We start from the raw sequence: 23,840 nt of genomic DNA on the forward strand, positions 1-23,840 counted from the left end.
TAAAATATCCCCAGTTTTGTATTTCTCTGTTGATTTTTTATTTGATGTTCACAGCTCCTGCAGAATCACCTAAAGAGCTTGTGCGAGGTGCTCAATATGACCTCATAATTCTTGTAGGTAAGATTTTACCCTCTTTCTTCCAATGTAATATTTTCAAAACTAATCCATTTGATGCAGAGACATACTGATATTCTTTTGTTTTGAGGAGTAGACTTATGACTTGAATATGAGCAGGAGACTTGCCAGTGTGTTAACCACTTGTGACCTCTTCTCTATTAAGGGAGTAACAGACGTCACCGCTTGATGTACACACTCACCTCGGGTATTGCTATGACTGGTCCTGGCGGTCCTGGCGGTCCAGGTGGTCCCACAATACTGTTCCCGTCCTGTCCTGGTTCACCCTGTTTCAAAAGCATTGCATGTGGAGAACCCATATACTAAGTGCTACATTTCACATAGGTTTTTCGAAAAGAATGAAATCCACACAATCTCACCTGAGGTCCTGGGTCACCCTTCTCCCCTTTTGGACCCTGGAGGTGATAAAAAAAATGAGCATAAGTGATTTAAAAGGGGAAATGGTGAAATTTGCTCTCCCTTGCTTCACAAAAAGCACAGCAGTGACTCACATGTACAGAATGATCAATCCCCAGCTCTCTCAAAAGACACATGGGGCCAACTCATTTCAGCTCAGATCTTTTGAGGATTTGATGTTTAAAAGTATTTCCCAGAACTTTTGACAGAGTTCACAGACGACTAGAAGCAAATGGACCCAAACCACTTCATTAGCTGGGAATTAATTCAGTGAACCTTTCTTTCACTGCACTGAAATCAGCCATCCCTGGCTGTGCTGTCTTCTTCCAGCACAGTTGTGCCTGGGGTTTCCCAGGGGACCAGATAGGAGAAGACAGGGGAGCTAAGCTGTCATCTTTCAGGCAGCTTATTTCTAAGCTTGATTAGCCCCTCTGTAGAACTCCCTGTGCTGGAAATGCAGACAGTTTGTCTGGCACAAGTGAGAGGAAGGCGCCAGGGGACAAGCCGCGGGACTTCCCAAGGAAATCACGCTGTAATCCTCGAGGGTCTTAAGCACAAGAAATACATTAAAATCACCTATGAGACTGCTGGCTTTCCTCTAATTAAAGGCAGAGCTGATTTCTGAATAATTAGAAGCAGAGGGAGCATTGAGGGATCAGAACCAGCCTCTGGAGATGCCTGTATCTCTTCTGACTGATGAGGGAGGCGTGGGCAAGGGACACCCTGCTCCTGTGTTCGGCGTCTGAGGTAGCTGCTCCCGGTTAAGCAGGACAAACACAGCCCCAGCTCTTCACACTCTGCTAGCAAGTACTGGTAGGGGTCCTATGGATCTTTAAGAGGTCGGTTTGGGAGCCAGTGTGTGTTAGGTGATCACAGATTATGGTAACCCTACTCACCATTTCTCCGGGGTGCCCAGCAATGCCAGGAAAGCCTGGTTTCCCATCTGTGCCTGGCATCCCCTGCAACAATAAATACAACAATAATATACAACAAACATACTGTCATGCTCTCTAAACTGCATTCAGTTTCATACAAGCAGGAGGCTGCCACTGGGGAGGGACATGACACAGTTCTGAACAGGCTGGTGGGCAGGTTTGGGGGAGGCTAATTATCTCATTAGTCACCTGCTCTCTCCATTCCTCCCTCTCTTTCCCCCTCTCCAGAGCAGGCTTACAGGTTTTTTTAATGCAGCTTCAATCGTTCTTCACTGCTTCCACCCCTGCTTAGCAAAAGGGTGAATTTCGTTGCTTCCCCCCAAAATACATTTGGTGAGTTATTTCCACCCTTTAGTTAAGTGACTCTCAAGCTGGAGGAAGAGGAGGGATGTAGACATTGGCATTGGATGCAGACAGGAGTCAGTATGTGGGGCAGAAAACACCCCCTGCTGTAGTTTAATACAGGACTGTATATGACTGCTGGAATCTGACAGCTACTCTGTTCTATGTGAAAAACAGAAGCAGTAATGATAATGCAGTTTTCCCTGAGAAAAATGGATAAAAGAAGGCTCTAAATTCTTAAAGGACCAGATAAACAGTGAGATACACTTTTTGCATCTGTTTTTCTCTGTGTCATATGAAAGAGCAAAGGAAATGACACAGAGCAGCCTAATGATTCATCCAAGGGACCAATTACTCTTGTTTTGTTTTAAGAGTGGGGCTGTTTATTTGTTTGTTAGCTTGTTTTTTTGGTGGGGTTGTTTGGTGTTTGTTTTGTTTTGTGTGGGGTTTTTCTTGTTTGGCTTTGAGGGTTTTTTTTTAATTTGCTTGGGTTTTTTTGTTTTGTTTTGTTTTTTGGAAAATACTGTTTTGTTTCTAGCTTTTTGCTCTGCTTCAAGAAAATATTTTTGGGTTTTAGCAGTAGATAGTACTACCACATGAGATTTAATGTGTCTACTTCGTTAAGAAAGGATATTCTCACTGCTTTTTTTGGTTTTTGTCGGTGATGTGTGAAGCATGTGGGTCAGGAATAAAGTATGATTTCTGAAGTACTTTATTCTTCATTTCATAAACAATTTTATAAGCAGGATAAAAGGTGTCTGAATGCTAATGGAATTTAAGCAAAAAGTGGTACTTGGGACATAAGTCTCTCAAGTGCTTGTGGAAAATTATAAGTATTTATCTGCAGCAAAGGTAAATGGGCAGAGGAAATAACCTCAGACCAACAGCATTTCTGCAACAGAATGTTGTCATTTCAGGCATGTTGGTACTTGCAGGACAGCTTCCTACCATTGCAAATGCTGAATAATTTTTCCCATTAATTTTCCTAACGAAATTTAAATGGGACAAAAAGATCCAGGATAGGTAAGATGTTTTATTGCAACTAATGTATCCAGAGATGTCCTTATTTCTAAGTCCCTCCATATTTTAAGAATGTAGCTCATTGCTCAAATACAACAAGACAAAGATCTTTTTTAGTCTGAGAGCTAAAGAGATAAATTGCTTGTTTTTCTTATTTTTTAAATAGCCCTGTAGTAATTCCACTTAAAATATACACGTATTTCAAATGCATCTATCACATAAAACAACAATAATTACTAGAGAAAGGACCTCAGAAGAAAGAGCATGTAGTCATAATAATAAAGAAAATATTCTATTGTATCAAACTGATTAAGAAGAGTTAAACTACTGTCCTGTGTGTCAATGCATCAGCTTTAATTATCATGCTGACAAATATCTATGTGAAATGACAACACTCAAAATATGTACAGCAGATGGAATTTATGGCAAGTAAAGTCCTGTTACATTGTTGGTATTTTTTAAAAATAAACAAGCAGATGCTGCTAGAAGACTGTGATAATATTCTTGTAAATACTCAGCAAGCATAACTGCATTTATCTTGTTTCTTAGACCAAGTTTTGATTTCAGTGTCGTCCCAAATGCAGGGGAAGGATATTTTATTTTATTTTATTTTATTTTATTTTATTTTTTTTTTTTTTTTTTTTTTTTTTTTTTTCAATGAGAGAGCTGAAGCGCTCTCTGCTGGCTTATGCCTGCAAAAGACACCCAGGTCAGACAGCGACCAGCAAGGAGCAGCACAGACCCAAACTGGAGTTTTGGGGTGGGCTCCAGGAGAAGTTCAAAGCACAATAGACAGGGAAAACGATTGACATGAGCCTACTACTGTAGCACAGACCTGTGTCATGGGTGGGGCACACTGGTGTGGGGTGATAGCTCCACACCACCATATGAAGGAGTAGGGGGCATGTGGAACTTAGTTTTCTGTCTAAGCTTTGCTGATTTTCATTTTTGTTCTGGTGAAAATGTAAAGGGCCTCACAAGACACCTTCCAAGACAAGCACCTTTTAGATGCAATTTTAACCACATTTTAAGCAGAAGTCTTAAGCACCAGGTTACACTGGCTCCTGATACTCATAATTCACCAGAGAAAGGGGTTTGTTTTCCCAGAGAAGCCATCCTGAGCTTTAATACGCTGACAGAGCAAGAAATGTTCATTATCCCCTAAGTGCATTAAGAGATGAAAGGAAACTGAGGAAAGAAACAACTGAGATTTTAGATCAGGTTAAATAAACTTCCCACCTTTGAACCTGGTGCACCTATGTTGCCTCTTTCTCCCTGAAACAGAGACACAGTAGGGCTCAAATATTAAAGTGAGCAGTAACTGCAAGGATTTTAAACATGTATGTTACTTTGATTAAAAACAAAGGATCCAAATGGAGTAAAATGATCAGTAAAAACAAGGTACATTTTGGTAAAGTGATGCTTGGCATACATTTGTAATTTGATTCTGGAATTTTAACCACCCGGTTCCCACCCACATCTAAAGAGCTTGTGGTCATGACTAATTATTTTTGCTGAGCATCGACCAAGCCACACGCCTGAACCCTCATTTTGATGTCTGAAATCAGCACATGGTAATGTTCCCCAGATCTACCAATACAGCCATGACCTCGTACCTCCACGAAGGACTCACCATCTTTGTCCAAAACAGCTAACGCTGTCCCCCCACACTGCTGCTCTCTCCACCTACCCAGGCACTGCGTCAAACCAAAGCAAACTAATGAACACTGCACTGTTCCACCTTCGGGACTGATTCTGCAGGATTTTAGCACTAAATAGACAGAGTTCTTTGATTTTGTAACAGACAGAGAACATCCAATTTAGTTTATTTCACTGGAGTTAGAATATAAACTGGAACAAATCAGTCATTGCCTCAAATGTTATGCTTACTGCTTTTTGGGAGTTCTTATACTCAAGAGTGTGTGAAGACTGTAGACTGTTTTTTAATGAAAAAAGCTTTTCATAATAACAAAAGCAAAAGCAGAATTTGGATCCATGCTTACTTATAAGAGAGAAAATTTATCATAGCTGGTCTTCTCTGACAGCTGTACTTGTCTGGGGTATTTGAAGGATGAAGGAAGGATGCATGAAACAGAACTATACCTTCAACTCCTCATGATGCATTAGCTCTTGGTTTTGGGAAGTGGGTGGTTGTTGTATTTTGCCACTGTTGCCTAGTGAAGTCATTTATAATCATGAAAAGTGGGTGTAAAATTCATCCCCATGAGAATGATAGTGTATTATAACCACTTTATATTAATTTTGCTGTAGTGTACCTGGTTTTGTAAGATGTCAGGCAGTAGCATGTTGCTTTCTGTTTCTCCTGTATCTTGGGGAATGACTAATGATTAAACCGAGGTGATGGTGAAGTCTCTTGGCCTAGGTTTATGACTATCTTTTCTGCTCCAGCCCAGTTCCTAAATCCTAGGAATCATGCTACCTCAATTTCTGAAATCTTTGTGAAGCAGCATTTCTTTGAAACAAAATTTCTGGCTAAGGGCAGAGAATAAGTTCTTAACAAAAAATGTATTTTGAGTGTAGAGACTGGACACCTACTCCTGTGCACAGAGCAGCATCTTGTGAGAGCACAGCTATTCTTGCCAGTCCACCGCAGTATCACTCACCAACATGTGTTGTGCAAATCGCCATTTTTTTCGCTCATGAGTAATGTCATCCAGCATTAACAGGAGTAGTACCCAATGGAAGGACTTTTTTTGGCCCTAGAAGCTGAGCTCTACAGACTCTAGACAGAGGGGGCTGGCCAGATCTTTGGTGGCTGTTGTCCTATGAATCAGGTGCATGCAGTTATTGCTGGCAATGGGCAGTCAGTGATTAATCCTGGGTGTCAGTTCAGGTGAAAATTTCATGGGGAGAGGATGGAGACCGCCACTTCTCATCTTCCACTTCCTTCTCTTTCAATGCTATTGTTATTTCCCAGGACAATGAAGAATTTGAATTTCTTTAACTTCCCATTTAAGGTGTTGTCATGCTGTACTACTAATCTGAGTGGTACTTTATGTAGGAATAGGAAAAATCTCTTCCTGTCTAAGGACCTATTCTGCAAATCTGCCCTTTTCTTCTGGGATGTTTCATCTCTCCATTTTTTCCTCATGGGCTACACAACCAGTAGCAGCATCAAAGCGGAAAAATTCAGTCACTTCTGAGCTCAAATCAAAACCAAGACAAAGTAGTTATTGCTCCTCCCCTCTTCCCCCAGCACCTTCCAGAACGTTTTCCTATCACTTTCTGGGATTAGAAGGCCTCCTCATGCAGATTTCTCTTTCAACAGCATATATGTAACCTCTTGGAAACCAGAATGACGTATGAACGAGCAACAAAGAGAAATCACCAAATGTCCTAAAAAAAATTAGCAAAGATGCCATGAAATGTAACAGCTCAGTTAGTATTTACTCACTGCTCTTGTTGGGTGTGAAATAATTCTGATTATACACATTCTGGATAGATACCCAATGTGAATGGGAACAAAATTTGTCCCACACTTAATCAGTACATGACTCTTAAATGAAAGCTGTTATGTTCAGGCAAATTCTGGGAATATAGAAATAAAAAATTACAAAAAAATATATGCCAAAGCAATATAGGCTAGCTTTCAAGTGTTTTTACTTTTGGTCCTAATGGTCCATGCTATCCACATCTTCCTGCAGAACCCTGTAAAAATACACTGAATTTACTGGTAAATCCACATGGCATTTCAAAGGAAATTTTTTTCAGAACAAAAATTTAATTTACGACCACAACTGTTACAAAAACAATGCTGGAGACCTGTAATATAACAGCAATAAAATGTAAGCATTGTTTTAGGGTTGTTGTTCTGTTAAATACTGCCTTGCTCTATGTTATCATGGAAAGGTCTAAAGATTTCTTTTGCTTACAAAGACAACTTTAGTGCTGTCAGTGCATACTATACATACTTTTAGAAAATATTAGAAATAAATTTATCCAAGTGCGTTTTTTGCAAGGGATTGCTTTCAATTGCTTATAATTTTTTGAATTTGCTTTCTTGGCTAAAATTAAGATATGCTACCATTTAGAGGCAACACAGTCTTGCTGGGATTAAAAGCAGTGTCCCAAATTGTTATTTCAAAAAATGTTTGGAAATTCGAATTCCTCTCATCTCTATATGGTGGCATCAGTTGTAAAGTACAATTATGACTCTTTGATGGTGAAATCGACAGCAGTTTATTATTGGTCATTTTAGAAAGCTGAATGGAAGAGAATGGAATTCAACGAAGTGATTGAGTTGTCTTTATCTGGAATATGAAGGCACTAATAAATGGTAATGCTAAATAATGAGAAAACACCAATGAAACTTTACACCGATCTGTGGAAGAAAAAGAATAGAAACCTTGGAAATGAGAGCTGAAGTCATCAGAAAAAATAAATCTGATATTTCTACTTCAAAACACAACCACTACTTTCTGATTAAAGATTAACAAGAATCTTAACAAAGATGGTGCCAACAAAAGTAATTTATTTCCTAGCAGCTGTTTGAGTTTCAGCCCCCTTAGAAGCAGATACTCTGTTTTCACCTAAACACCATTGGGTACTCTGGGGTTGTGATAAGGTGTAAAGGGCCCATAACGCAGTACCAGTAACTATGTAAAAGCAATTTCATAATCACTGCAAAATTCTTGTTTTTCTTATCTTCTTTTTCTCATCTACCCTCTTTACTGACTCAGGCTTTGCAGAATAGTTAAGCAGTAACAGGAAAATTTTATTCAAGTGCAACAAGACATTTTAAAAATATTTATAGCTGAGTGATTTGGAAACAATGCCTGTTACAAAACCAAATGTGAGAGTAAGGCTGTGACTAAGGCAGGTCAGAATCTGCTATTCCAGCCCTGGTTTTGGACACCTCCTTGTTTCAGCTAACAGATTCAATACTTATTTTTGTAACTGTATTTTTGTGCTATTTTTAATATCTAGGAAAATACGTAAGAGGAAGCAAAGTTCTCTAAGCTACCAGCTGTAACTTCAGTGACTCACAATTACTAGTACTTTAAGCCAACACAGTAAAGAGCCGCTCAAAGTCACTCCTATCTCCAGGGTTCAGTTGGTTTCTGATGATTCATGGAATCACAGACACAGGCTTCCACAGGCCTGTGGAGGCTATCAAATCCAATCATCCCCTGAAGCGGAACTGTCACCAGCTTCAGATCAGGTCAGTCATGTCTCTGTCCAGCAAAGTCTTGGTAACTTCAAGATCAGATCTTCTGCAACCTCCCTGGGCAAATTGCCCTAGTCCTGCACCAGCCTCCTAGTGAACAGCCTTCTCCTAAGGCTTAGCCTGAATAACGCAAGCTGCAAATTGTGACCACTGTCCCTTGCTGCACCATCTGGCACTACAAGGAACAGTTTGGCTTCATCATATTTATAGTTGCCCCTCAGAGACTCATAAGCAGCTACTGGATCATGCCTTTGTCTCCTTTTGCTGCCAGACTAACCACTGGAGCTCCTTCTATTGTTAAGAATGACAATAAATCCAAATGATCTGGTAGGTACTGATACATTATATTCCCACGTTCTCTACTTGATTTAAGTGGCCCACACTAGCAAAAAATCTCCTGAGACACAGTGATGAAGAAAAAAGTATCCCTTTGTCTGTGACATTGCTGCCATACTACTGGGAGCAAATTTTTAGTTTAAAAGTGGCATGTCAGATTATACATATTTGGTTGTCAAACTATAACATTTCAGTTTCATCTTCATATGTGTGATTCACCTTTGTAAGTGAGAAGGGAATCTATTAGGGTGAAAGAAGAAATAGAGAGCTAGATAACATGAAAACCCTCATTTCACCCTTTAATATTTCAAAAATATATCAGAGCAGAATCTAAAAATCACTAGCTAATGAGGTATCAGAGAAATACCATTCCAATTCTTTGGAGGACACAGTTATTGTAATGACATTCTAGGGCAAGTGAATCCATTTCAACCTATGGCTGACTGGGGCTATATGTTTCCAAAAAGCAGAAAGGAGGAAACTTTTTTTTGAAAAAAACCCCAAACCAAACCAAACCAAACCAAACAACGAAACAACAAATTATACTTCCCCTCCCCCAAAACACCCACTTACCTTTGGCCCCCTTGATCTGGAAATTCTCGATTCACTTAACAGGTCAATGCTACCTGATCCTTCCATATCCTAATGGAAAAGACAAAATGCTACAGAATTTAAGAATTTATCTTTTGGGGTTTTTTTCTGGTTTTTTTTTTTTTTAACTGCTCCGTTTTCTGAAGTTCTGTAAAAACTGGAAACATACTGAACACAAATATTTTTATCTTTTCTCATTAACTTTTTTTCTGAGGCAAATGGATGATGTCCTGGTCATAGGCTCTGCTCAAATGTGATAAAAACATGTTGGTCTTCCTTACAGAAACTCTGGTCTTTACTGTCTTGCCAACTTGACACCATTGCTCCAGGACTTCAGGCAGAAGGGCATCAGGCAGAAGTGAAACAGCATGTACTATGTTTAAGCACACTTTTAAGTGTATTTTTCTGTGTAGCATTTACCTGCCACCCAGCTACGGAAACACTAATGACTAGTAAGGGTTACCAGAACTGATTTATTTCAGGGAGAACTTGCAAACAGTTTGTCAAGAGCAGCAATCACTTTTCACCAATAAAGGTTCTTCCTAATTCTCAGAGCTGAATGTTGAACTCCTGCCTAAAATACTGCTTAATGAAATTGAGGAGAAATAAAATTTCCACCATCGAATTGTAGAATTAATTATGTTGAAAGGGTTCTCAGAGGCTGCCTGCCCCATCTTCTTGTCGAATGCGGTGTCAACACTGAATTACAATCAGGTCATTTAGGGCTTTGGAACCTCAGGCCTCGGAACATTCCAGAGATGAAGGTTAAGTGTTCTCCAGACTAAGCAAGTTCAGTTACCTGAGACTTTCATTATAGGTCATCTGCTTCAGCCCACTGTCCATTTCCATTAACCTCTGCTTCAGAAACAAGTCTCCGCGTAGTGGGAGTCCTTGAGAGCAGCCTCTGTATTTCCCATGGAGATTTTTTAATAGTTTTACAGGAAACTACACAGAAAGCAGCAACCTCCCTCCAGCTTTCATTGTTCTATGACATTCCAGATCCATGGCAGAAGCAGGAGCTAGCAATTCCAAAGCAGCCAAGAAATAAAACTGCAGGCTGCCCTAATTGTTGTTTCAGCCCCAGCACCTATCATGTTCCTATCCCTTGGCTTGTGCCTAGTCTAAACTTGTCAGACTGTGCTTCAAAACATCTGGATGAACCATGCCAGCCGGGAACTGTCCATTTGCTTTAAGCTGTAGTTTTAGTTGCAGCTGTGCTGGCTTAATTGTTTCCTTTTTCTGAAAAGGGAAAATCTTAATCTTTCTTTTTTTCACTTTGTTACTCACAGCCATACAGCCTTCATTTGCAACATCAGCGTCATGTGTTGAATCCCCTCACTTTCCTTTAGATGACTAAAATGGCAGAAAATATGTTACTTTTGGGGTACAAGTGTTGTCTAAAATTTTAGTAAATTGTATTGGGTTGCAGAAGAATTGATGGAATACTGAATCTTAGTGCGTGTGAAGGGCAGGCATGTGCCAAGAATGTCTGCAGATGGGAGAAGAAACAGGAGCAAAGGAGAATCTCCGCCTCCTAGTGATGACAAGCCCTTGTGTCAGCTTACCATGTTTAGAGGATGCATACTCCTGGCCTACTTAGCTTCCTGCCCGTTGGTGACTTGAAATGGCCCAGCTTAGCACAGTTGTGATGCACTCAGGAAAAGGTGAAAAGGGAAAGGGTGAGACACCAGTTAGATGACCTTCAGCTGCTATCGAATGACAGCTTTACACCAAAGGTATGGAAAACACCAGCTGACCTTACTCCACTGCAAAAGATAGATCCTGTTCTTCTAACCATTTCTGCCAACTCCACAGGAGTAAGAGAAGCAGAAGGAATGCACAGCTGGAATCAGTTCCTTCTTTTTGGTGGACCAAGGCAAAAGACCATTTGTGCCACTTCACCTGAGATTGACTGAATGTTATTCAGACTTCCATTCTGCTCCTCCATCAGCAATGAGTGTATCAAATACCAGCAGAAAATCTCCTCATATTCTCTTTGGCCTTTTTAACCGAACACTCACTGCTTAGGGTAAACCACAAACTGTGTTTCTGGGTCCTTTCCCTTGACTGCACTGTGCCAGTCTGTTTTTCCCTTTAAGAGAGTGCTTGATGCCTGCTTTATATAACACATCATCTCTTTTGACATCTGCATGTTTTTAATGGGTTTACCAGGTACCTTCTGCAGCTCAAACTGTTCTTTTGGCAAGCATAAGTGCCAGCAAACACCATGCCATTTGGTTTTTGCACATAGCTGATCACAGATGCTAACAAGTGCTAACAGGAGTGTTTTGCAGAAACAGCCTTACAGCAATAAACAGACTGCCACCCAAAAGGTAGTGTCACCCTAACAAACTGGCAGACCATGGTGCTGCCTCAACAGATGGCAGGGGTGGGCATCCAAAAGATCAGCTACAGCTAGCAAGCCTGTTTACAGTAGTATTCCTCTCAGGAAAACGACATTCATGCCAATTTTGTTTGGACTGGATAAAGTTCAAGATGAAGCCAGTCAAGATACTGTTACTGCAGTTAGAGCTCAGATCTTTCTGCATATGCATCCATAAAAGAGGAGACTCCTAGTTTTCACTCTCTCCTGCTCATCTGCTAAGTTTGCTCCTCTGAGACTTAAGTATTAAAAGTGGCAGAGTTTGATCCTATGCACCTAATTTCAGGACAACTCTTTGTTGACATAATAGGGGCATGTTGCCTTCTGCTCAAATAGTGTGAATAGGGAAAAGTGGAGAATCTCTTAAGAATGGGTCCTCACAGGTCACAGAAGATGACTGGAAGTCAGAGAAGCCATCATTCTGGGCTAAAACTCAGACCAGGCCTGGGATGAAGATATGATTTGCCAGTGGTCCTTTACTCATTCTGAGATTAGTAGGTATTTATTCAGGGGAGAGACTGTACCAGCCTTTGTAGTGTGCCAAAGATAAGGCAGAGGAGGTTTGTGTGCTTAGACTTCATGCTGTTCCTTGCTAACAATTTCAGTACGGGCAATTAAGAACTTGTGAGCTGCTTGAGATATTTTTTGTCCATTGAAATTCACTGACATCAGTGAGGTTATTAACCAGTTTTGTATATAGTACAACATTTTTTAGTCAGACATCAGAAAGCAAATTAGGTCTCTAAACAAGCATTAGTGGTCTGTGACACCTCAAAGAAAAGAAAAATACGGAAGAGATGGGGTAGATATTAAGAGAAACAGCCAAGTAAACTGGTATCTTTTAAACACCACCACTTTACTGCAGCCGTTCTCCAGATGGCCAGTAATTTTGGTCAAACATTTTTACTTCTCTGATGAGACTGCCCTGTGTTACTGTGCAAACCTTATTATATCCCATGACATAAAGAGCTTTGGAAAGACTTTCCTGAGCAAAACAGCTAAATTAGAATTGAAAGATGCACGGAAAAAAAGGAAAAAGAAAAGGGAAGACACAAATATGAATATTGATATTGATAATTTCTTGACCTCTCTTCCCAAAGATGTTAATGCAGCAGCTCTAATTCTTGAACCTGGGCATTCTTCCCTTGCCTTTCTTTACTGCAAAGCCACTTTCCGCTCCAACAACATTATCCAAATGAGCAGTTCTCAAATTATATGTAAAACTCATCTTGAGCTTGCCCAATCTCATATTTTTAAGCGATGAGGGTATTATCCTCAGAAGTAGAAAAAGTAACATCTGCAATTTTATATTTTTAATAGAACATTTTTGTTCTAAGTAGAACAGGTCATGAGGTCAGAAATGACCAACATGTATCTCTGTATTTGCACTCCAATGCAAATTTCAATCTAGAACAAGTTACTCTGTTATCAATTCAGCCTTAAACACCCATGAAATATACAGGTGGTCACTGTCTTTACTCTGGAGGAAATATATCCACAGTTACAACAAACTTCAGAATAGAAAAATACCTCAAATCCCAAGCTGTAGCTTAGTCCTGGTGGTCCAGGAGGTCCAGGGGGCCCAGGAGGCCCAGGAGGTCCTGGTGGTCCAGGTTTTCCAGGAGACCCAATAGGGCCAGCTTCTCCTTTGGGGCCTATTGATCCAGTGACTCCAGTATCACCCTAAAATAAAGATGCAGTCTATTGATATACTGAATATACGTATCTAGATGCAAGTGAGTAGATTTATAGGATCACAGACTGGTTTGGGTTGGAAAGCTCATCAAGTTTCAATCCCTCTGCCATGGGCAGGGACATCTTCCACTAGACCAGGTTGCTCAAAACCACATACAACCTGGCCTTGAACATTTCCAGGGGGAGGTCATCCACCGACCATATTCATGGCCCTCCCCTGGACTTGCTCCAGCAGGTGCATGCCTTTCTTGTGCTGGGGGTCCCAGAGCTGGGCACAGCTCTCCAGGTGGGCTCTCATGAGGGCAGAGTAGAGAGGGAGTATCACATCTCTCTACCTTCTGGTCACGTGTATTTGTTCTGGCTAAGCTGGAGCTCATTTTCCCTTAGCAGCCCTCACAATGCTGTGCTTTGCATTTGTAGCTGGAAAGGTGTTGATAACACACCAGTGTTTTGTCTACTGCTGAGCAGCACTGGCACAGCATCAGTGCTGTCTCTTTAACATGCTCTCCTCCCCTCCTCCCCTCCTCCCATCAAGTGGGCTGTGAGTGGGCAGTATACTGGGAGGGGACACAACTAGGCTAAAATAGCTGACTCAAATTAACCAAAGGTATATTCCCGACCATATGATGTCAGCTCAGATATAAAAGGGAGGGAGGAGGACTGGGGGGCATTCATTATTTTACAGTGTTTGCCTTCCAGAGCAACTGCTTCCCAGGAAGTGGCTGAACATTACTCACTGATGGGAAGTGGAAGTAGAGATTAAACTTTTTTTCTCTTTGTTTATATGCATGCGAACTTCTACTTCCTTTTTGCTTTTGTAAACTGCCTTATCTCTACAAATTGTTTTCCATCTTATTCTCTCTCCCCAGTCCTGCTTGGAAGGGGTGATAGAGTGGCGTCCAGCCAAGGTTAACCAACTACACCATGCTTCATAGAGAAGCATTCTGGCCAACTGAGAAACCAGGTTTGCCTACTTCGTTAGGTTACACAATAATAATCTTAAAGATTTCTCAGCCCTTTTCAGTAATGTGCTGTATCACAGTGATGCCATCATTCTATAAAGACACTGTCCTTTTTGTTACCTTTGGACCAGCAGAACCAGGTAGACCTTGATCACCCTGTAAAAGAAGATCAGTCCTAAATACTTAGAATAAGACTATTAGGCAACAAAAACACATTTGTGGTATTCTTCCTTAATAAAAATGCCCATGGATTTCTGTGTTGTTTGATTTGATGTCCTTTACATGAAGCCCTTAATCTGGAACATCAGACCTCTCAGTCAAAAACAATCTATAATTCAGGAATTACAAGAACACATTAATAGCTCTGGTCTGGTATGCTGACTGGACGCAATCTTGTATTTCAATTATTGCTGCAGATTTTAAGGGTTTGGAGGACACAGAATTAAGCATTTCAGGTCACATCCTCATGCTTCCGAACACAAACGTCAAAATTCTTGTGGGATATAAGAGAACAGAAAACTGGTCCCATTCAAGTTGTCTAGAGCACCCTTCCAAACACAGGATGTGACAACTAGGAAAATTTTAAGGTTCCTCTGAAGTAGTCAAGATTTTATCAAGGTTTGCTTTTATACACTTTACTTGCATACAGTTTTTTTCCATTTCTAGTCCATGGAATAGACAGAAAGACAATAATAATGCATGCAAATAATTCTTTTCCAAATTGCTCTGAGTCTAGTGGAATTATTTTTTATTTTGGCAAGCTCCTGTCCTTACTCACTCAGCAGAAATATTTATTGAGTAAAGTCTGAAAAAATGAATAAGCATCAGGAGTAAAATAATGTTTTTTCTAAAAGCAACGGCAAAACTCCATGTCAAGTGTCACTCCAATGAACAAACTGAATTTACTTTCAGTGCATCCTGTTGTTCCTGTAATCTTCTCTGGATTAATTTGGAATTATGATCAAAACAGATAGAGCAATATAAATTAAAGCAGGGTTTTTCAGAAAAAGAAAATAGTAAAAATGAAAAAAACACTTACTTGTATTGAGCAGGTGCAAATACATAGTGCTTCAATTCTAATTGAACTTTTATCAAATATACACAATGCAGCAGACAGACTCAGTGAGGCAAAATATTTTAGTCCTTTTTTTTGAGGGTTATGATTTTTTAAAAAAAATTAATTTCTCTTCCAATTGCTTCTTTTTCCACATCAATCTCTTCCTATAATATACAATTCTTGTTCAGTTTACTTCAGCTAGACTTCTTTCTGTTCTTGGGCTCCCTCATGTAAAACACACACCACTGATTACAATGGACCCAGGTTTCAGGTGCCTGCTTTATAACACACATGCTGCACTTTCTGGATAGCTGCTGGTTCCCATGTGTGCTGCACTTTTACCGACCTCAGGCTTTTGATACCACAACTCAAAAACTTCAGCCTCCAGAGATAAAAAGAAATCAATATTCTGGTCATTTAAGACTTGCCTTTTCATTTCCCTTACAGTGTGTGAGCTTACAATGTACCCTTGGGAATTTACTTGCAAGTTCTTGTATGTAACATGTGTTTTTGAAGCTCACTGGAGGATGAAATTGTCTTGTAGTCTTTGCCTCGGTTTTCTCCACATCCTTCTTGAAGTGGGGTGTAAAAAAATGGTGCTTAAAATGGCGTTTTGATTAGCAATAGGTTAGATTAATTTCCCCAAGTCAAGTCTGTTCTGCCTGTGCCAGTAATTGCTGAGTGATCTCTTGGTCCTTATCTTGACCCATCAGTCCTTCATTGGTGGGCACCTGGTATCCAGCCAGGGTAGGCCATGGCTTTGTCTCCTGTTTGCCAGATTAAATGGTTTGTGCTCCTTCAGGCTCTTCTCCCCTGTCATATAATGTGCTGTGACTCTGTGCCAGGCTGGACTAACTGGAGTTCTCTCTTTCCCACTACAGACTCACCTGTCTGAGCCCAGTCATGACTGGCTTTTGAATGGCACGTCACAACAGAGTAGTTCATACTGCATATCGAATATTGCATGCTGCAGAAAATGAGACAGTATCCAATAGGAAATTCTGATTTCTGAATATGCCTTTTGAGATGTGCTCTAATAAACCATTAGTATCTGGATTCCATTAAAAAATATTGAAGCCAGATGCTCTTTTGTTGCAGGGACAACTGTTTATGATTTTTACAGCCTAGAATTGGCGAAGATTTTCCACTGAAGTAGGAGCAAGACGGACATTTAACTCACCTTTTCTCCCTTCCATCCTGGTGGGCCAGCCACTCCATCACGGCCAGGAGGACCCTGCAATGACGGTAAATCTAAAGCAGGTGCCACTTGAGAGCCCGATTTCTAGAACATGTGTGTGAGTATTTTGGACCAACTGATGATATAGCATTATGAAAGACTAATGTGCAGCACCTCATGCCACTAAGTTGTAACACCTTTATTTCTTGTCTTCTGAGAGTTTGGCTTTGTATCAAACCAATATTTAAATATATTTTAATAGGAAACTATACAACAATAATAAAATAATAAACGAAAATAAAACTCAGCATAGTGTAAATATAACATTAGCATGAAAAATAATGGTGCTATCCAAGCAGGTGTTGACAATCCTGTAAAAGACACGAAGGGGTTGAAATCCCCAGGCACCTCAGTTATCCACACTTTTGGCAATGCCAGTGCTAGACAACAGCTGAGGAAACCTTGGTGTTGACAAAATCAGAAGTGGCCAGGTTTTCTGTGTGGCAGAATCATTAAAAGCAGTTGTGATATGGAGGGAATGGTGTCAAACAGGAGACTTCTGTGTCACTGCAAACAGAAAAGCCAGTGGGTTGACAGTGTTCTTGATTCACACAACTCCAGTGATACCCTCACATGGGAACAATGAGTCTGGGCCTAACCTCCCTATGCTTTTACATTATTCTTTTATGGCAAATTATAGTACTATGTCCTAGACCATTTGAATTAATTTATAATCTAAAGATATAGAAACAGCCACAGTCAGGAAAGTTGAAAGTACATTTTGAATTACAAAGAAAGTGTTATAGAGGACCTTTTAATCTAACACTGCACTTTATTGAATGTAGTCAATAAAACATTAGGGTAACAATGTCTGCTTTATAAGACTTGCCAATGGATTTTCTTAAAATTACAGTTGTAATCCTCAATAGAATTTCATCTGTCTTGGATTCAGAAAAGAAAAAGGTACTGTTGGGAGCTTAGCAGTTAGATGAAATCTGTTATTTCAGATTTTTAAATTTATACTGCCATCCATATTACAATCAGTAGAGAACAATGGGTTTCATTGGCTTCCCATGGACGTGCGTCTTGAATCCCATATTAAAGATTTTGGGTGCTTAATTTCCTTCTGCACAAAAGATGCTGCTTTCCATCTGGATGGACAAACACTTTTTAGATTTTGTATCAACTCCCAACTTGTTATCCTCAAAAAAACATCCTCCAAGACAACTGAGGTATAGTGAGATCTCCTTTTTAACACCTGCCACCCGTACACTTCCTTGATATATGCTAATTACACCTTGTCAGGTACAGAAATGGTGACTCACCCTGAGGGTGGCATGAATTTACAGGTCAAATCTAGTCCTGAGAACAACTTCTACTGGCAGGTGGCTGATAGGGAATAAAGGAACCGTATTAGTAAATATATGGAATCAGAGATTATTCTGAATTGGAAAGGACCCACAAGGATCACTGAGTGCAGCTCTTAGATGAATGGCCCGCACAGAGATCAGACCCACAACTGTGGCTTTAACAGCACCATGCTCCAACCAACTGAACTAATCTCATAGTTCCAGAGAGGATTCTCAGAGCTGTTCAATGCTAAAAAAAATTGGTTTTCTTCACTGAAGAAAACACTTTATTGAGGATTTATTTGCAAGTCGAACTTTAGCAACATTTTTTACAGTAGAACTACATTTCACATGTCCACAGGAATAAGTGTTTCTACCTAGCCGAAGAAAAGGAAGGAAGAGAAAAGAGGAAAATTCAGTTTATTCTAGAAATTCTCTGTGGCTTATGTAGGTGATTTAGCAAACTTCATTTTCCTGAAAGCACCACAGGAAAACTAATACTTAGTCTTATTCAGTGTTGGCAAAAGCATTCTTACTTTTAATTTATTCTGGTCCAGATTTACCAGTATCTGTCTGTCAAATGTACATTACTGCTGTGCAGTAATGTGATTTCATTAACAAAAATTTTCTGGTTTTTGGTGTTGTTTTTTCTTTTTGGTAAAAAACTCGGGTAAGATCCAAGCTCTTAAATTAAAAATATTCTCCAATTTTATTAAGAATTATACAAACTGTAAGTCTTAGAACTTAGTGTTGCAGGACAGAAACAACATCAATATTTGTGAACAAAAGGGTACTCACTTCAGGGCCTGGTTCCCCAGAAGCTCCATCTTCTCCTGGTGACCCAGGAGGTCCTACACCTGAATCAGGTGCTGGCTTTCCTGGAAGACCAGGCAGTCCTGGAGGGCCTGGTGGCCCAGGAAGACCCTGGATAAATCAGCAGGACTGTTAGAAATTACGCTAGCCAGGTTCATTTCTATATCCGTAGAACAGGAAAGAGCTCACATAAGGCTGTTCAGGCTCGTAAAACTCAGCTTGGGTTTCTACCCCACTTCTGCTTCACTGAGAACCAATTTTAGTTTCACAGATACACCCTTACATGGGGTCACACTGACCTCCCTCACCTGTGCTCTCTGACCTGTGCCACCTCATAGGACGCATCAGCAAGCAAGAAATTGAAAACCAAAAAATTTTGTGTCAGCTCTCTGTAGCCCAGTGAGTATCTCAGACATATCCTAAGGATCAACCTGGTGATAAGAGACCTAACCATAACGAAACCAAGGGATCATTGTACTGAGGGAAGCGGTTGGTTTTTTCTCTACCATTTCATAGGATTTCACCATGTTATTGCTAGAGCACTGATAATATCTATTCATGCTTAATGCTGTAGAACTGGCCTCCACTCTAAAGATCTCACAGACATGAGCAGAGGTATTTAAATTGAATTAAATGAATGAAATGTTACTTTAGGAGAAACAGTACATTTGCAATTATTCCCTCTCATGTGCAAGCCCATATGTGTTACTGATTGCATTAGCAGGCAAACATGGAGAGCTTGAAATTTTGGGCCATGGCACTTTAAGTCAGGAAATCTTTAATTCTGACTTAGAGCCACATACAGGATTCTGTCAGGAAGAGGGTCATCTTGGATTTTCAGTACAGTAAACAGGGCCTTCTGCAGGGCACTCACCTGTCTTGTTACCTACAAAGGGCATCTAAAGAGGCTCCTATATTAGGCAAGATAGCTAACTTCCAGCATGTGGCAATTATCTCCTGAAGGGCCTTGAGAATAAGGCATTAAGCACTTTTGAGGAAAAAAACCCAAAAACCAGAAAAGAAATCCAGAGGCAGAAACCAGCTTGAGAGAATTAAAAATATCGCTAGTTGTGTTGCAAAGCAGATGCCTCCATGCTGTAGCATCCTGGACTTCATAGGAACCATAAGGAACTCAGAAATCTGCAGGGTTACTGATGTTCCGTTCACCAGAAAGCTGCACCATAAAGCATGTCATACAGGCACACTTATTTTTTTAAACAGGTCCTCCAAATTCAAAAAAAGCAAAGTCTAGGGTCATATAGCACCTTGCACTGACTAAAGGTGGCTTACATGAGAACAGGAGAGGGTTGGTTTACAAGGATATGTAGTAACAGGATAAGGGGCAATCTGACAGAGAGTAGGTTTAGATTAGATATTAGGAAGAAATTCTTTGCTGTGAGGGTGGTGAGTTACTGGAACAGGTTGTCTGTAGAAGCTGTGAATGCTCCATCCCTTTAAGTGTTCAAGGCCAGGTTGGATGGGGCTCTAAGCAACCTGGTCTCGTGGAAGGCTTCCCTGCCCATGGCAGAGGCACTGGAACAAGATGACATTTAAGGTCTTTCTGTGCTTCTATGAATCTATGATTCACCTCTCTCTCCTCTTTACTGTCTTCTCATAGTCAGATTAAAAGCATTTTCTCATTTTAAAAAGTCCTCTTGCCATTATTTCTTTGTTGGCCTGCTTCTGTCTCATACTTCTTCCCCACTCACAAGCTCTTAGGCCTTTTCTCATCTTGAAATGAAACCCTACAAATGCTGTAAATTAAGCATGTATAAAACTTGCATTATGAAATTGACCTTCTACAACTTGCACGAGTAAAATAAAGCTCTTTATTAGGAGAAATATGAATATATACTTACCCTTAAAATCTCAGTCTCTCTGTCAGTATCTCCAGAACCTGATTCTTCAGGTTCGAGTCTATTCTGAAATTAGGAGAATTCGGTTTTGAATTATTGGTTCTAAAGATGACTAATGCAAGTATCACTGACATTTACTGGAAATACAGCTACCATCAATATCCTTACAGCAGTCTGTCACCGGTAAAATAAATTATAATACAACAAAAACATTTCACTTATGTTTCTGGTGTTTCATACCATCTTCTTCTCTAGTCACTGAGCACTGTATTTACCTGCAGGTGCTCTATGAGCACAGTAATAATTGTCCTGCAGGACACACATGCTATGTGACTGTTTAAGTGAACTGAAGTAATATCTCAGAAAAATTTTAACTTCAGAAAGACACCTGCCAACATTAAGAAAATCCTAAAATGAAGACCTTACAAATAACCCCAGTTTCCTACAATGTGCCCCTTATTTAAAAAGCCAGATTCTGAGATTCCTGCAACTGGAATCAAAAAGATGACTTTTATAAAGATATATCAATATACTGAAGCCCTTTCTAAAACCTTCTGTTGAGAAAACAGTGTTTAGTCCTTGGTGAGTTTCATAGTTGTGTACATTTTGCAAACTACAAAGAAAAGCACAGAGAGAAGCACTACCTATCACAGTACCAAAGCTAATGTTTCAAATGCATGAGAGGTGAGGATGCATTCCTTGGCTGCACTGAGACTTCCACATCACTACAGAATAAAAGGCCTTGAAACTTGCTGTCACAGAGAACAAGAAAGTAAAGGCAGTGTAGGACTTGGTGTTCACTGCTGCATTTATGGAAGTGGCCTTTGACTGGGTGAAACTGTTGGACTGGAGCACCTTGTCCTAGGGATCTGGAGCTGATCTATTGAAGTCAGCATCAGTGCAGGCTCAATAGTGCAGCAGAACACTGTTACTCTGTTTTTATGCTGCAGAAATATATTGGCATAATTCAACAGGCCCAGAATCAGGGGAGCATATAATCCATTTTGGCCAGTGGAATATGTTTCAAACTGTCTTGTTAAATACTCACAATACCCAATGTGAGAGATGGTTTTCTTTAAAAGTCCACCACAGGATTTCCACTGTGTCAGTGGTGAATTATGTCTACGTGTAAAATCAGCTCTCACACCATGAACTGAGAATTCAGGCCAGATTCCTTCTTTAGCTGCGTGCACATGTATCCTCATAGATATAGTGGGAAAAGTCCAAGTACAGCAGAAAGATGGATTTGAAACTTATTCTTTAACATTGCCTGAGTACTGAGCATTCAAAATACAAACACTGTTATCATGTTGATATGTGTTCTAGTATTTAATGACAGCAAACATAACTGACTGTCAAACCATTTCTCTGTTCAGTAGCAGGAAGAAATTAATAGTTCAGGTTTATAATGCCTTTTTGTGGAAATTTTTGTTTCATGTTCTCCCATATATTGTTGCTTTTGCACAGGAGAGCACACACATCCACTGACATTTTAAAGTGGGAATACTGGGTGTTTATGTAGCTTACAGAATTCACACACTTCAGTCAGACATTTATTTGCATTTCGGCATGAATGTTTTAGAAAACATGATTATCTCTGTGGCAGTCAGGCTGCTTTCCGAGAGAAAACCTCCTATTTAGTTCTGGATTCCTCTGTGGCAAGCTGAGCTCATTGACAGAGAACCCCAAATACTCACTAATCCTCTGGAAGGAGCAGATGGTCCTGCAGGTCCTGGAAGTCCAGGGGGTCCTGGCAATCCCTCACCAGGATCACCCTGAAATGGGAATTAAGATAAATCAACAAGGATTTAACCATATAAAGACTATAAGCACTAGCTGTGATCTGTGTGGATTTCCAGTCACAAGAGTGACTGCTTAGATGCTATGAGCAGGGTTGGACTTTGTTAATTTCTAAGACACGCTCCCAAGAAACATGATCTTTGCATTGGCAATGGAAGAAAGAACTCCTCCTTTTCTAACTTCTGCAATGAATTTGCAAATGTACAAGCAGTGTTAACAGCATTAGGCAGCACATATGTCTTTCCAGAGTAAGGTTTAACTGTGGCTCTTGCATTTTTAAGGTACATTATATATGGCCCTCCCAATAAATAAATAAATCAATAAGTAGTCAGCATGGTCACACCATGGTACTCAATCTGTAAATTTCTTGATTTTATTGCTACCCTCTGTAATCTTTTTTCAATACCACCATGACATGATTCTTCTTCTATGTGTTGACCTTTACCTATTGCCAACACAACGAAAGACCCTGTTCAAATATGTGTCATTTCCTTCCATAATTACTACCATTTCTTATACTTTGTCTTTCTTACATCACCTCTGACATTTTGCTGAGGTTAGTTTGAACTGCTTCAGCTTATGTTTATGACTTTTAATAACTTTTCTGCTCAAGTCCAGTATTTTTCACTCAAGTCAAGAGTTGAGGTTTTGCCTCTACTGATCTATGCTTTACCCTCTAAACTGCCAATTTGCTATCTGGGCTTATGAGTATTTTAATTCTCTAAATTCACATATTCAGTTACATAGCAGGAAACACTGACTTTTAACTGCTTCTTGGTCACTTGTTCTTTATGCTTCAGAGTCCATTAGATAAATGTATTCATTGAGCTCTTTGTTCCCTGTGGCTTTGTCGAATGGTTTCTATAGTGATACTTCAGTCAGATCCATAGAGAATGTGTTTAATTAATTTGGGGCTATTTTCCCTGTCTGCCAGTGTGTTCATTTACAGATGCTCTTCATTCATTTTAACACATCCTTCACTTTTTTTCCAATGACTATTATATTAGTTTCTGGCAGTGTTTGGTGCTTGCTTTCATGCAATTTCTTCCACTTTGTGTGCACTGCAAGGAAGACAAAAACCCCAGATCTCGTATTTGGGTCACAGCCAGTTTTAGGAAGCCTAACTGTATCCATTCCCAAGGAGCATCTCATGGCTGTATCTCTACACAGAACACGGACCACAGTGGAAAAGTGACAGGCAGCTGCCCACTCTCCACTGATGTGTAGTGCCCCATTCATTCTTGGCTTTCCATTTTCAATGAGAAGAACCAGAAAGAAGAAGGTGGATCCTACTACTGTTCCTGAAATTTAGATATTATTATACTGGGGAAAGTGTTGACTGTGCTTGGACAGCATAACTGTTTTGAATTTTTGTGTGTGTTTACAGATCAATTCTTAAAGCTTTGCTCACCCTACCAACACAGCCAGGCCTAGGAAATCACACTGATTTGGATATTGAAACAATTTTCTGAACAACTGATAACTTAAAAATAATTCACATGTGTAATAGAGAAACAGAGCAGTGTCTTCTTGTTTGTCCTATTTTTACTGCAGGAATTGTGTCTGTTTAAAGTATTGCCAAGACAAAGCTCTGCATATGAAACTGTCAGCTTTCCTTAGTGCTTTTGAACCTATTAGGATTTTTAGCACTCATTTGCTAACTTCACAATGTCTCTTTTAAGTGTCCCTTGAAAATATTAGTCCAGTTTTTAAATAAAAAACTAACCTTAAGAAGTCTTTACTAAAGTAGCCATAAAGGTAATCAGGAATAGACTACTGGAGTATTTTCCTTTCCAATATAACTT

At 39.9% G+C, this 23,840-nt stretch overlaps 1 protein-coding gene across 3 annotated transcripts in view; it reads right to left on the bottom strand.

Annotated features, from left to right (window-relative positions):
* COL15A1 (collagen type XV alpha 1 chain) overlaps positions 1 to 23,840 on the bottom strand; it is a 116,538-nt gene that overhangs the window by 39,806 nt on the left and 52,892 nt on the right. For 2 of the 3 annotated variants that reach the window (XM_048295986.1, XM_048295972.1), the window contains exons 11-21: positions 21,933 to 22,010; positions 20,239 to 20,301; positions 18,365 to 18,490; positions 16,221 to 16,274; positions 14,104 to 14,139; positions 12,857 to 13,009; positions 8,926 to 8,994; positions 4,068 to 4,103; positions 1,428 to 1,490; positions 495 to 530; positions 318 to 401 (exon numbers count right to left, since the gene is read on the bottom strand). In XM_048295986.1, coding sequence (XP_048151943.1) covers positions 318 to 401; positions 495 to 530; positions 1,428 to 1,490; positions 4,068 to 4,103; positions 8,926 to 8,994; positions 12,857 to 13,009; positions 14,104 to 14,139; positions 16,221 to 16,274; positions 18,365 to 18,490; positions 20,239 to 20,301; positions 21,933 to 22,010 — 798 coding nt within the window. The remainder of the gene's footprint in view (positions 1 to 317; positions 402 to 494; positions 531 to 1,427; positions 1,491 to 4,067; positions 4,104 to 8,925; positions 8,995 to 12,856; positions 13,010 to 14,103; positions 14,140 to 16,220; positions 16,275 to 18,364; positions 18,491 to 20,238; positions 20,302 to 21,932; positions 22,011 to 23,840) is intronic. The other variant, XM_048295976.1, reaches the window with a different exon arrangement.

The sequence above is a fragment of the Corvus hawaiiensis genome, chromosome 1 (genome assembly GCF_020740725.1).
Source record: "Corvus hawaiiensis isolate bCorHaw1 chromosome 1, bCorHaw1.pri.cur, whole genome shotgun sequence".
In the NCBI taxonomy this organism is placed as follows: Eukaryota; Metazoa; Chordata; class Aves; order Passeriformes; family Corvidae; genus Corvus; species Corvus hawaiiensis.